Source organism: Lagopus muta, chromosome 17, assembly GCF_023343835.1.
Source record: "Lagopus muta isolate bLagMut1 chromosome 17, bLagMut1 primary, whole genome shotgun sequence".
NCBI lineage: Eukaryota > Metazoa > Chordata > Aves > Galliformes > Phasianidae > Lagopus > Lagopus muta.
In genome coordinates this window covers 6,310,147-6,325,245 of record NC_064449.1, presented here as the reverse complement: position 1 = coordinate 6,325,245, position 15,099 = coordinate 6,310,147, and the positions used below count along the sequence as shown (strand labels likewise).

Here is a 15,099-nt window from a genome sequence, read left to right as displayed (position 1 = left end):
GGCCCCGACGGGGTCCGCCCTCGGTGCCCCTCGGTGCCGCCCCGGCGCCCTGCACCCCGCCCCCGGGGGCGGCTCCCCGCAGAGCCCGTCCCCGCCGCCGCCCCGGCAGCTCCGCTCAGCGCCGCGCCCCGCCCCGCCCTCAGGGCAGCGCCCCTCGGTGTCCCGTCCCGCGCCCCGCCTTCGGGGACGGCGCCTCCGCCCGTGCGTCGGTCGCCTCGGTGGCTGGGAGGATGGCCGCCTCTCAGTCCCGCGCGTTATCACCGCTCTCCTCACTGATGCCGCTCCCGCAGCGCTGCCCCTCAGAATTCCACCCCTCAGAGTTTCCCTCGCTGCCCAGAACCCCCCAAGCCCCGGAGGACGCGTGAGCAGCCCTCCAACCCGTTTATCTGTGTGGTGAACGTGGCAGTGGGTGCCAAGGAAACGCTGCAGTACATGTGGAGAATAGGAGACGCAAAGGAAAATGGACCTTTCTTCCCTCATTTGGGCACCATTGTGTGACCTGCCCTATTTCCATCACTCTGATTTCATACCCTTGGGCTCAGACCCTCAGCCCAAGACAAAATGCCGTCTGGCGTGGAAGTGTGTATGAAGCAAAGGTGTGGAACTGAATTCCTCCATGTGGAAAAAATGGTGCCCACTGATATTCATCGATGTTTACGGAGACCCAACAGTAGATGTGAGCACAGTGAGGGGTGAGTGGTGCTTTTATGGATCACCTCTGCTAGTGCAGATTTGTATGAGCGCGACGTTGTTCATCGTTGCCAAAAATGCACAGCTAATGGTGCTGACTATGTTGAAAAATCACGTTCTGTAGCTGAGAATGTGCTCTACCCGTGTTATTCTGCTCTTAATCATTTCCATAATAATAATGAAGAGGCATTTCTTTTGGAGCAACCTACGTCGCTTTGCACTGGAGAGTCTCGTTTTTGAACGGGGAGGTTTGGTATCAAAGGCTTTTGTAAGAGAGAGAGAGAGACTGTGGTGGGCATGTGTTCTTTTCAGTCAAGGCACTACACGCAGAACCACGGCTGCAGACGAACGTACCCACAGCCATGAAATCCGCCCCATCCTCCCTCAGGAGCCCTCTGAGTACTCAGAATGCTGAGGTCTGAAGATCTGGTGGCAGGTGGGACATGGCAGCTGAGTGCTGGCTGGTGAGATAAGCTGTGCTCGCAAGGTCTCCTCAGAGGAATGGGAAAGCTGCTGAGCTCAGATTAGTCACAATATTTCACCACGAGATAATGACTAGTGGTGTTGTTTTGTTACCGGAGTAGGAGTTTTATATTGTTTTCATTCATTCATATGAGACAAGAATAGAGAAAGAAAAGTGTATACACATATAACTGGCACACTGGAAAAAAATCTCTCTTTAAATTTTCTAATACTATAATGGTAGCACTTGGTACATCTACTGCAAAATCAATACAGACAGCAGAGCTGGGAGTAAAATAAGATGTTCAATGGCAACACTCACACCAGAGAGGCTTGTCAACAGGAAGGATTTGCCATGTTTTCTAGAGGTAGACAGATTTTGGGTACATCTGTTGTTCTGGGTAACCTCAGGCTGAAAATTCTTTGTTTCCAGCTCTCACATGCTCCTTCCAGGGCTTTATGGACTGCTTTACCCCAGAGGAATAGGGTTGTCACAGCAGCTCCTACATGGAGAAGCAGGGTTTGATATAGCTGTCGATTCAGTCTACTAATTGCTTTGAAATACAAACCAAGGTCTTGTTTTTGAAGAAAGAGCTGACTCAGAGTTACAAGAGAGGTATGGGTAACTCTGGATGCACTCATGCTGGGCTAAGTGCAGAGAGAGGTGTGGGGCTAAATTATACACCAGCCAGAGGCTGTGCTTTGTCATTGGTCTGGGCTTGGCAAACCTCTTAGGGCACAACCCCGGCGTTGTGTGTCAGGTCAGTAACCTGAGCTGCTCCTGAGAGACAAGCAGGCTGCTTCACTGTGAGCTGGGGATGATGCCTGCATTCCAGAAATCCCTTTTCATATTCTTTTTTTTATGGGAAGACATTCCAGAGTGAACTTCTGTTCACTGTTCCACAGATCTTTGTTTGAGGGTTGTTTTTTGTTGTTGTTGTTGTTTTTTCCTCCTGAATTTGGAAGTATTTGATCTGACAATTTGAAGTGAAATACCAGTTATTGAATTTATCTAGTGCCAGGTCTTGGGGAGACCTGAGAGCTGCCTTTCAGTGCCTGAAGGGGGGTTATAAGAAAGAAGGAGATGGGCTCTTTAGCAACCTGTGTGATAGGACAAAGGGAAATGGTTTCAAACTAAGAGAAGGGAAATTTAGATTGGATATAAGGAAGAAGTTTTTACAGTAAGGGTAGTGAGGCACTGGCATGCTCTATGATAACATTGAGAATTGTGTCCTGCCCTGCCTCAGCATGGTTTAGTGAAATAATCACTGGTAAATGTAAAATTTACATGCCTACCACTGTATGATGTATGAGCTTACGTAGCAAGGAGTGCTGACAGAGCTTTATAGATGAAATGTTCAGTACTAAGGCCGTGGTTGTGTAATGAATTCTGTGAATCTAATGCTGTTTGCCTGGCATCTGGTGCAGAAAATCTTGTATAATCTAGTGAAAAGAAATATTATTTTTGTTCTGGGTGTCACCAGAAAATGTCAGCCACTGTAACTTCGATGTGGCATTCAGAGGCGTACTGCAGTGACTACAAAGAAGACTTGTACTACATTACAGGAGATGATATGACATAGAAAAAGACAAGAATAGCTTTGTGACATAAATCCTTGAGGTGAAGAAATGAAATCCTTGACTTGTAAATAGGTTTGTGCAGAAAATCAGTTGTTTGCTTTAATTATTTTTCAAGCAGATGAGTCAACGGTCTGCAGCTGGGTCTGGTTGGAGGAGCACTGCCAGGGCACTCAATTTGGTACATTAACAGTGGTCACTGAAGGAGACTGACTGGTGGCAAAGTAGGATTGACGAGGGAAATAGAAAAAAAACAAGTGAGGACAATTTTAATGTATGAAAAATGAGTATGACTTACCTAGTCATACACAAACAGCCTGGACATGAAACAATTGTAAATTACAGAATCATAATTGTGATGCTAGAAGGTTTTCTTAGAAATCACGTAATCCAGTGCTATGACCTACGCTGTGATTACAGGATTTGTGACACATTCTTGTCCCATCCAAAGTCAAGAGTCCAACTGCAATCTTCTACCGTTCAATTGTAATTACTTTTAGGGAGTTTCCCGATCCTTAATTGAATTTCTGCTACTGTAATTGAAGCCTTCTTGTTTTGTTCCAGCAGCTGAAGGCACGGAGAACATTTCTGATTTTAACATCAGTGATGCCTTATGGTGGGAAGCATTTAAATGCTGCCCATCACTGAGGAAGAGTGGCTGAGAGCTGAACAGATCCCTTCGCGGTTGTCCTGAATTTCTGAATCTGTAATGTCTCAGAAGACTCATTATTAATACCCCAAAATAGGTAGGTTTTAAATACAGCTATTCGGTACTGCTTTACAATTCAACCTCCCTCAAAACTGGTGCAACAAAATGAGGAAAAAAGTAAGTGAAAAAAAGTCTGCCACAGTATTCTGTTTAACGCTGTAAAGATACAGCTGTGACAACGTGGATTTATGTAATTCATACAAATTATTACAATGGCCAGTTTCTACAGCGTTTGTCAGTGCATGTAATGTTAAACTGTCCAAATCCTGAAGAGTTTGACTGAGATCTGAGGATTTTAACATCAATTTTATGAATCAATTACAAAAATGCCATTTTTTTGGACCAGTGTAGGTTTCAGGAGCTGTGGTGTTTTCTTCCTTTAGCAGAAGGGAGGAGGACCATTATGCTGTCATAATGCTGGAAGTGGTCTGCAGAGAGGAAGGGCTAATTCTTAGACACAAAGCCAAAATACACCTTTCACTGGAAGTTTATCTCGCTTAGTATTTACTGCTTATTCTACATCAAATTTTATATAAAACTCTTGGAACAAAAAGTGTTTCAGTTTTCAAGGAACAGAGTTTCTACATTTGTATTTCAATAATTTAATTTTCCATGCAAATTGGTTGAAATATTAATTCTTCAAATCTCTGTGTTTGAGAATTATTCACTGACAACAAGAGAGAATTCCATTTACTGATGCAGCAACAGCTTTTATTACAAGGAGCGTTTTTCCTTGTTACTCAGAGCTGTCCTTTGTCCCATGGCAGACATCTAAAATGTTGGCTTTTTTGTGTGTTCAAAGACATCAGTTTTAATTTTTGCAAAATTAATACAAGTTCCACTTGCAGTCACAGGCTGATATTGTAATTTTGAATCTTGGATAGTCAACAAATAGGAATGGAACAGCTAAAGAGAGAGCTTTAAGATATTTAAATTCAGTATCTTTTCCTTCTCTGCATTAAGCAGCATGAACACAAACTGTTTTACTTCACATTGTATTTTCAGGGAACTTGAAATGTAAAGCCATCCTCAGTGCACTGTGCAGAAAATGAGTGCCTTAACCTCTGCTCTGGATCGTGCTGCTGTCACAGCACTGTGCCCCTGCTCACAAACAGGATGTCACCTCCCTGGTGCTGAGTCCTGCAGGAGATGGGTGCAGCCATCTGCCAAGGTTTGTGAGTGATTCATTAGATTCCCTCAAATGCTCACTCAGCACTGATTGAAGCATGTTGTCAAACCTGCCATCAGACTTGCTGGGGGAGGAGAAGGATGTTCACATCACCGAGGTCTGATGGAAACGTGAAGCACGGAGATAGCAGCTGCATCATGAGGTGTGCAAGCACCATAGGTTGTACTTGCAGGTGCTAAGGGGGGCTCTCACTCCCTGTAGCCAGACACTCACATGCTGCCCTGGGAAGTCTCCCTCACTTGTGCTAGTGCCTCACTGCCTTTATTGTAAAAAACTTCTTCCTTATATCCAATCTAAATCTTCCCTCTTCTAGTTTGAAACCATTTCCCTTTGTCCTATCCCAACAGATCTTGCTAAAGAGTCTGTCCCATTCTTTCTTATAGCCCTCTTTAGACAGTAAAAGGCATTTCTTGTTCATAACCATCTCTCCTTCCTACAGGAAATACCTTGGGAGTAAAATAAATTGTCAGTTTTCTTTCCTTTTTGGTATACCAGAAAGTCAAACTATCTAGGAAAACATAAATATCAGGCTAGCTTAATTTCATTCATCTATCTCAATCTAAATTCATCATACAGTGAGGTCAGGAATATTTTGACACTGAGAATTTAACACAGATGTAATAAATAGAGCAAAATGAAATGTATGAATGGTAAGTGGGTGGAAAGCTGGGATTACTATTACTAGCAAGAATTTATATGTAATGCTTTTACTTATATCTGTACTTCTGTAACAGCTGTAAGCTTCATTCAAAACCAAAATCTTACTGAAATGTTTCACAGGTGCAGAACAGAACCACTTCTCTGACCATGGAGAATTGTCTGGATGGCTGAATTTGGAATCGACCTCTGCTTTTCAAGAGATCTGTGAATGGACTGGAGAAAGCCTTGATGAGAGCAATCTGCAGCTTGAAAATACAGCCTGTGAGGAAGGCTTGAAAGGTTTTGGTATGTTTAACCTGGTAAGAGAAGGCAGGGAGGAGACATGGCAATGAATATGTGGAAGACTGAAGCAAAGAGAGAAGAAATAAACTGCTGGGCAGAATAAAATGTTGCGAGCTTACACCCCAGCTGAAGAGACATCAGGAAGCCTTTCTCATTGCTGTGTTCAGCATAGGACTGGATCACCTCCTGATGTGGGATCTCTGCTAGCAGAGGGTTTAGCAATGCACTAGACAAGCCAATCCTGTTGCAAAATCTATTCATCTGCCCACGACTAGATAGAAATGTTGAGAATAACATCCACAACTCATTACATTTCATTCTTCTAAAAGTAAGTTGCCTTCCATGAGCACACCTGCAAATAAGGTACAACTGCAAGGATGTTAGAAAATAGTGACTAGACAGTCTACAACAACAGGGCACAAAAGAAAGAGCCAAAACAGGATTTTAAATGAGGAGTTTAAATGAGATGATTTTTGTACATTTGTCTTCTATTTGAAATTCACAGATCAGTTCCAAAATCCTGTGAAGTCTTAATTAGCAGGTTTTTGCAGGCACTGCAGCTCTAACTACCCTTTTTCCTAAGAAAAGGAACCCAGGTCAGTGAATCTCTGGCCTGAGAAAATGCTGTTCACTGTACTAATTTTCTTCAGTGGTGACAGGCATTCAAAACAAACTAAAATTGAAAGCTACTAATTGAGAACTGAATCCACACAGTGCAAACTGGAATGCCTTCTCTGAGGAGAGCAATTTTGCTCTCTGCGTGGTGTTGTTTTGCAGCTGTAAGTGCCCAGAACTCCAAAGATGCTCTTCCTTTGGTGTTTGCCTCCCCTTCCTCTCTTTCTGTTATTTTCAGTATCTCTTTCCTATATTTTCCAGCCAATAATCTACTTTTAAAAGAAGAGTAAGAACTGTTATGCAACAGAGTCACAGCAGTGAGCAACTTGATGGGATATAAATGAGGGAGATGATTAAAAAAAGGTACAGATTTCTACTGTGTGGTTTTGTTGTTTTTTTTTTTTTAGTGAGGGGACATTGCTGATTTCTGAGAGGTGCAAGCTTTGCTCTGCTCACTATGACTCACCTGTTTTTCCCTCTGTTCCTTACAGCCAGATGGCATAAACCAGTGAAGGCCAAATAATTCATCATTCCACAGACTTGCAATGGACTGGCCCCCAGATGAGGCCTGGAATGTTGGAAGTCTCTTCATGCTGCTACAGGCAAGACAGTTTCTCTGTATAACTGTAGAGTTAAGTTTATAAATGCTGCAGTGGAATGTCAAGCACTACTAAAATCCTGATTTTGATGGGCAATATCAGTCTTTTCTGGAATGAATCCTTGACTTTAACAACATAGCTGTATTTCTTTAAAAAGAGCATCACAAGTGGCCTGCAGATAAACAGTGAAGAACGGTTAATTGCCCTTCAAGTAAAATAACTCTATGAGCAGTCAATGGAAGAATGGAGAGCAGCACTACCTGTCAGTCATCAAAGCCAAACCAACTATTTGGAGGGCTATAGAGCATCACTGTCTTCATCAGATTATTGGTTCACAGACAGATAACATCAGCCCAACCTTTTGTATCCAAAACAGTGACCATATAATATGTGTATTGTGCTCAGTGCTCCGTTCTTCCAAATGACTATGGAACTGTGCATGACACACACAAGAAAGCAATTCCTTGGGCTCGATTATCTGGTATAGCCAGGCACAGTGTGCTAGCCAGTGGAATGGCATGAAAAGCTGCAGCTCAAGATGACAGGATGGAAAGAACAATAGAAATTGTAATGGTTGTTCTTACAAATCCCCAGGAGACTGCCTGGCTCATGCTGAGACACCTTACGCAGCCACTTGTGAAATCAGGTGTCACTTCAGGTAAACCCAACTACATAATTTTTGAAGTTGTTTGCATTATTTCCATTTTTGGATTCAAGCTGTTAACCAGTTTGGAGATTAGTGGGTTGCCTGTGTTAGGAGACAGTTGCATGATGATGCTAGGCATTGCCTCAATGAAGTCCTGTTTACTTACAAAGTATGGAAAAACATTCTTTCCAAAAGTTTGGAATTTAAAATTGGATTAAATGAGCCACACATTTTTGTGCACTGTACTTAGAGCAAAGCCAGTATTTTCACAAAAAAGCTTTCTCAACTGCAGTTTTCATTTTTCACCCTTTGTGTCCCCAGTGTATGTATGTTTGCTTCTTTTCTCTCACAAAATGCAAAGCTCCCCATTTCAAATGCCCTTTTTGCACTTTCTGCATTAGTCCAGAGGGAAACCATGTGGATAATGTGCAATGTACAGAAGTTTTGCCATGTGTCTGTCATTGGAATTGCTGTTGTTTCAGCTCTCTGATTCCAGAGGGGTGTTTATTTTTCATGCTTATTTTAAGAACAGTCACGGTTGCCCACCAGCTTCTACAAAATTCCATGAAGCAGATCTTCACATCAGCTTAGCAGGACGTTTACACCAGTAATTCGAATGCTGGTTTTAACAAAACATCTGTCATGAAATACATGCATTCTTTTTAGAGCCTTCATATTAGTTTGTTCTGAAAAATAATCATCCATCCTTACATATAAAAGACATAGACTTACTCTATAGGACTGTTTTTGCACATTTCATCTTTGTACTTTATTTCCCCATATGAAAATGAGCCTTTTGAACAACGGGATACCGTGTACAGCCCTTAGTGATATCTGAAAGCCTTAATTTTAAAAACAATTATGTCCCAAATGCATCTGTCAAGTAAGTGAAAAACCTCTAGATCACATAGGACTGATGAAATGGATGAAGATGTAATTGCTTCTGGTTTAGTCAGCAAGGAAATGGAGTCTCAACACCTGGCCAAAAGACTGCAGACAGCAGTCCTGTAAAAGCACCTTCACACTCCAGCCATAGCAGCTTATCTTAAGGTTGAAAACAAGCACGTCAAACCTGAAATACCAAAAGGTAACATTCTTCACAAACCTGCCACTTGAAAGTACTTTACCTTGCAATTAAGCTTCATTTTACACCAACTTCCAGAAGCGAAGCCTTTTAGACTGCCAGCCACACAGCACCTGGAAAACTCTGTGGACTGGACTGAACTGAAGCCACCAGGCTATTTCACAGAGGCAGCTCACAGGTACAAACAGGTGCTCATAGATCTTAAGGCATCACAACGTGTTATCAATTCCCTGAGAAACCCAATATCCCTCTTTCTTTCCTCTCGTAAGGATGCTTTATTATAATTACATATCACTTTATTAGGCAGCTGAAGCAAAGAGCACATTTGATGCTAATGAAGTGCTGCTGTGGTTGAGTCTGCCACTATTTTTGGACCTGCACATCTCCAGCACTTTTGATTGGGTGACTGAGGCTTTGGATGTCTCTAGCTTCTTCTGTGGCAGATGCTCAGTGAAAAGCAATGACTCAGCTAGCCAGGAACGCAGAACTGTTTACATGCTCAGAATGAGAAAAGCTGTGGGACAGCAAGAATGCACACAAAAGCTCTTTATTTGGTGGAAGTACTTTTCAGGTAGCAGATGATATCTAGATTGAAAAAAAAACCTTCTAATACTGACACTGCTTCTCACTAGGATAGCTACACAGTTGTCATTATTCCTCTTTTCCATCCCCCACCTTAAATCACTTCAAAAAAAATGACTGATTTCACAGAACTCAGGGAAAATATTTTGGAGGTTAAGAGCAAGACAAATCACAGCTGTTCACTGGCTATTTTTCCTTATGAAAGATGACGGTTTTGCTGTCCCCCTTGTTCTGATTTGAAGCCTGAGGAGTTGCTTGGCACAGTAAGAGCATGATTTGGTATTAACAGCTAGTGCCCCTGCTCCCACACCCCTTTGTGCTAGTTTATATCCCCAAAGGAAATACTCATTCCTCCCTCTCCCCTCCCCACCTTGCAAGGCTCTTACAGGCTTGTTTAGCTCCTGGTTCACCCCCAGACAAGCAAGAGTACTGGGACAAAGGAGGCAGGAGTACCTGACAGCATTTCTCTGTACCTATGAAGACAATTAATTACATTACCAAGTCACATCCTGACAGCACATTGAGAGTCAAGAGCCTCCCTACTGAATAAACAAGATTAATGGTCTAATAGCAATTTCATGTTGATTGACACACACGTGAGGAATGTGTCAAAGTCATAATTATAGAAAAGGCTGTTGTATCTAAATGATTTGTTTCCTTAGGCTAACCCACATAGCTATTTCCTTACTACAGCTTCCCCATTCCAAAAGGGGGATGACTGAAACAGGAACACCTCTTAACTTTTTCCTTAGAGTGCAACTGAATCTCAGTTTGCAGACTTTGTAACATCACATGGAGCTACAGACTATACTGATCAAGGTCTGCTTTGTTTTCACCCTTTTCCCATTTAAATACCCTGTGTACAATCTTTCTTTAAGTAAGATTTCTAAGCACGTTGCTTTGCTTTCTTCAGCAGTACCAGCTAACTTACTTTAGCACTAGCACTGAGCTGCATCCAATGCTTGCATGTCTTTCTAGTTGATTTATGCTAACAGGGCCAGCCCCATCGTTGCTGTAAAATCTCACATCAATTTAAAAGCCTCTAACTATGAGCATCATCCACCAAACCACATACAACAGAAGATGCTACTCATCACAGACATTGCTCTGATGACATTGAAAAATAAGGACCATCTTCCAGGAGCAGCACAGGGCAGAACCTGGCACAGATGATCATGAAACTCACACTCAGCCAGCAGCACAGGAGTATTTGCTGCATTTGGACTAAGCTTGCTCATTGGCTCCCTCTGCTGAAGCACACTGAAATTAAATTTAATTAAAGAGGAAGATGGTGGAAGGACAATCAGTGCCTCCGTATTCTAACACCAGCCAGCATTAGCTATAGAAAGAACTACAGTCCCTGATCTATGAGAATCCAGAGCCAGGTATTGTCCACAAATCTGGACCCTGTTCTTCCCCTCAATGCATGTATGTGACTCCTATGTGACATACTGCAGGCTCACACCTCAGTGAGGGCTGTCTCACTCCCTTTTCTAGCCTCTTCTCATGAAGCTTGTATGAATTTGGTGAAATCTTGACTCCCTGTCAAGTTTGACCCCACTGGCTACTTTCCTCTAGGAATTAATGGGAAAACAGATGGTGCAGTTATATAAGCCTCATTTCCTGCAGAAGTCTGGCTAAGAAAGACCTCAAGCATGCCAGATTTGTTACTACGTACAGCCTCAGTTTTTGTAAGAAGGGATCTATTACTATCTAAGCATTTTCTTCCAGGTATATCTGATAACTGACCTCAACAGAGAAAGCAAGCAGACAGGATGAACTTTCTCTAGCTGCTTTCTGCCAGTTCCTAAGATTGGGAAGTTTGCTGAAACTCCCTAAGTTTCCCAGGAGAGAAACACACTTGCCTTTCACTGAAGCTTTTAAACTCATTTCTGAGACAACAGAAGAAAGAAACATGCTTTTGCTCTAAGAAGGTACGCAGTGGCAAGGATTCTTGCTTCTTAACTAAGGATGTTAGAGTCTACAAATAAAGAACAGGAAGTAAGCATAGGGTAATTAAACCCTACAAAACTCACTTTAGAATATTCTGGTGTTCCTACTTAAGAAAAGCAAGGCGTAGCTCCAGAAAGGCCTCTAAGAAGTTGCTATATTTTCCAAAGTTTATGCAGTGATTGATGGATCAAAGCAGCTCATCAGAAATGCCATTTGAACAAAGCTGCATCCAAACTTTAAAATGCTAATGAGTAACCTAGCAGTGGGGTGCTGCTACAACCTGGTTCTTCAGACTCAGAAGATTCCAGCAATTAAGATACAGAGAACTACAGTTGAGCTGATTTTTATCCTCAAATGTGTCCTGAAGGGGTAAGTAAATCCAGCATTTATATTCTCTTCCCCAAAACTTTTTTCCCCCCTGCAACTCATTTATGGTTAAAACTATTTGAAATTCAAATGCTTGTTCCCTTCTGTTAATAGCAATAGTTTGTTTATTTAAAAGCCTTCGTCCCAAAAAAACCCTTACCAAAAGAAACCCCACAAAGCCTCAGATATGTATGCACTCGCTCAATTCTAGACATCTGCATGTGGTCTCTCCATTTCCTACAAGCAGTACTCCAGTCCTTTAAATAATTTGCACTGCAAGATTAACGCAACGCATCCAATTATGGAATGCAATGAAGACACCAGAAATCCTTGCTTTTTTCCCCTCAAATTTAATGTGGTGCTTTCAGAACACTTAGAACACCAATTTGTGAGGATAGACTCCATTTGAGAGAGAGAATGTGGAGCGCAGGTACCCACGGAGCTGAGGCACCTTCTTGATTCGTGCAAGGACCTGGGAATCCACTGCCTTCTGGTCTGTCTTACGTTGCTCCGTTATCTCATATTTCTAGAAAGTACAAAGAATAATGTTAAAATCCTACAGAGTAACTTCAGGCTCTTCTAGAGAAGATTCAGGGCAAACCCTGAGTTCTGGCATTTTCAGGAAATCTTTTCTCAACTTATTCTAAATATGGGATAGGAAGCAGCAGACCGGAGGTGGCAGAGAGAACTGAAGCCACTTTTTGGCTTATGTTGCAGATAGCTGGAGCCAGCAGCATGCTGTTGGCAGTATCAAAACAGTAAAGGTGTTTCTTGGTCAAGAAAGGCATTCAACTAGAACAATCATTGCTGTTGTCCAGCTAAGGGAGAAGTAGAAAACAATCTCCAAGTTTAAAAGGAGCTTATCTCAATGCTAATGCATGTGTTCATTTTAATTGCATTAGCTTTCTCTACTATGGACCGTTGTCAATTTGTTTCATGGGATTTCCCCTTTCCAGCCTGGCTTTAAGCAATAAGGATGTTCACAAAGAATAAGCACTCATGTTCCTTACTTCTTTTTCAGTATCAAAGATCTCGCCTTCCTGGTGCTTGGGCTTACGCAGCTTCTTCTTCTTAAAGTAGGCATCAGTGAGATGCTTGGGAATTTTCACTCCAGAGATATCAACCTTTGTAGATGTAGCAATAACAAATTTCTGGTGGGCCCTACGCAGAGGAACACGGTTGACAGCCAGAGGTCCTAAAGGCAGAGGAAAGACAGGCAACAGTTGTCATTTTTAACTGGCATTTTTGATACAGCTGAAAATCAGAACAACCAACAAAACCTTTCCCCACTGCCTCTTCATAAATAAAAAATATTTCCTGATCTCTTCCAGGTGTGCAGATACTGAAGCTTAATTAACTCCCACTCACTGAAAAATCTCAAAACATAATTCCTCATAGTTACACAAACACATAGCATGCTAAATCATCCCAATCCAGGTCAGTACCACTAATTCCAGAGACAAATTCAGACTAGAAAGTAAATATTTTTGTTTCTTACCTGTAACAAGCAACAGGCCAGTACCAAGCTGCTTCAGAAAGACAACACGCTGAAAAGAGATGAGATGTGACATCAGTCCTCAAGTTTCAGCATTACACCTCCTGTGACATTTGAGAAACACTGCAGCCAAACTGTGACCATGTCTACATTCAGCCTGTGCTGTTGGTACATACATAAAGAAGCAGCCAACACGGATGCAGCTGTGCTACATAAGAAGCAAACACCACAGGAACAGAGCTACCAACATCTGTCAGAGTATAGCTTTGACAAAGCTACCACAGAATGAAACTGAGGAATTCAAGAAAATGCATAATTCTTTTTATGTAACAGCAAGCCACAGTTCTGGCCTTGTTGCAAGAGTAATACAGGCACCAGCCCTGCTATTCTGCAGTGCAAAATTAACATGACAAGCACCTGTAGTTTTCTGAGTTGCAGCAAGTCTCCTTTATCACTGTATAATCAACTGGATTAGCCTGTTTTAACTTCCAGCCCTGTACAGAAGACTTTCCCTTAAAAACAGGATGAAAAAACCATCCAGGCAGAATGCAACTGCACTTGCAGATCTGCAAGAGCACCAGAAGTTCCCAGTTACCTTGCCTCTGTGACGACCAGTCAGGAGGATCAGAACAGTTCCTGGAGTAATAGAAGCCCGCAACCTCCTCTTGTGTTGAGAAAATGGCTTTTTGCCATGACTCAAAAGCTTGCGAGGAACATCCTCAGTTGGATAATAGCGAGGCTAGAAAGAAAAGGAACAAAGCGTACCACCCTGTAATCCATGAGATAAGATGTTTTCACTACAGGCTCCTCCTTTTCTAAGAGATAATTTGCTCTTTAAAGATGATCTCTCTAGAAAGAAACTTCGGCAGCAACCACTACTTCAGGAAAACACTGAAACACTGTTTTCTAAACAACTCATTGCCCTGCTAAGAGACTCAGCATCTACTAACAAATTACATGCTACAGCCTTACACTGTGAGCATTTCAACTCCTTTTCTTACCATTTTGCGGACTTTAACCACACGGCTGCCTCCATTCTTGTCTCCACCAACTGGTTTGATGACAGTTGCGCGTGGCTTCTCTTTCTTTTTCTTTTCTATCTGTAAGCAAAGGAAAGGAAAAATAAGTGAAACTTCAAACCAGTCACCACAAGAAGTGGTCAAACAGCACAGTTACGTAAACTTGGTATTTGTCATCCATACCTTTGTTTCTGGAGCAGTGTATTTGCGTTTGTACAGTGCTTTTCTGGCATACATGGCTGACCGGGAGTATTTCCCAATGCCCCGCGCCAGGACCGGGTTGCAGCTGGCATGGTACTTTTTAGGCTTCTTTATCTTCTCACGTGCCTTCTTCTGGCTTGCCTTCTTCTCAATTGGCTTTTTGTCAGCTGGTTTCTTCTCTACTACCTTCTTCTGGGCCGGCTTCTTCTCGCCTGCCTTCTTTTCGCCTGCTTTCTTCTCACCTGCCTTCTTCTCACCCGCCATCTGCAGACATAAACAGACCAGAAACTATGCAGAAAAATGATTATAAAGCATGCAGAAGAACACCTATATCAAACAGAAAAGCAAAAAGATTATCCTTTATACTATTCTGAGAGCTCTTAGCACCTTTTGCAGTTATTGGAAAGAGACAGCACAGAGCTAAAAGCCACGCAGAGCACTGCAGTGTGAAAATCATTAATGTTTTAGTTGCCCTCTAATGCTGTTATTAAACTCAACGACTGCACTCAACCCCCTAGCAGGCAGCCTAAGGTACAAATATATAGGAAGGCTACAGTCACCCTCCTATCTCTGAGAGCCACGCTATACTCAGCTCCCTCAGCGCCACCAGCGCCGCGCAGCAGCCCACCCCGGCTACAGCTCTACGCAAGGCCCCGGCTACGGCCCAGCCCAGACTCAGCGCTCTGCCACGGCTCACCAGAAGGCAACCAACCCTCCCCCAACAGCCCCCCTGCCCGCTCTACAGGCACCAGACCGAGACCGTGAGTGCAACGCAGCTCCCCAGGAGCGGATGGAGGCGGATAGCGCCCACTCGAGCCACAGCCCTGCGCTCCGTGGCTCCGCCATTCTTACCTTCCGGGGAGGAAAAGAGATCTACATCCGGGCACCCGCGGCCTAAAGAGAGCGTGGCGCCTGACGTCATTGCGCCAATCGCGGGGCACGCTGGGAATTAAAGTCCGGGAGGGCCAG

At 43.0% G+C, this 15,099-nt stretch overlaps 1 protein-coding gene across 2 annotated transcripts; it reads right to left on the bottom strand.

The window, feature by feature from the left end:
- Positions 1-11,742: 11,742 nt before the first annotated feature.
- Positions 11,743-15,066, bottom strand: RPL6 (ribosomal protein L6). 2 transcript variants are annotated; one of them, XM_048964344.1, is made up of 7 exons: positions 14,983-15,066; positions 14,113-14,394; positions 13,912-14,010; positions 13,506-13,649; positions 12,914-12,962; positions 12,426-12,610; positions 11,743-11,941 (listed from the first exon to the last, which is right to left on the bottom strand). In XM_048964344.1, the coding sequence occupies exons 2-7, from the start codon at positions 14,392-14,394 to the stop codon at positions 11,789-11,791; spliced, it is 912 nt and encodes a 303-aa protein (XP_048820301.1). In that variant the 5' UTR covers positions 14,983-15,066; the 3' UTR covers positions 11,743-11,788. The 2 variants fall into 2 exon arrangements, with proteins under 2 accessions (XP_048820301.1, XP_048820302.1); XM_048964345.1 differs by lacking the exon at positions 14,983-15,066 and adding an exon at positions 14,891-14,981.
- Positions 15,067-15,099: the final 33 nt, after the last annotated feature.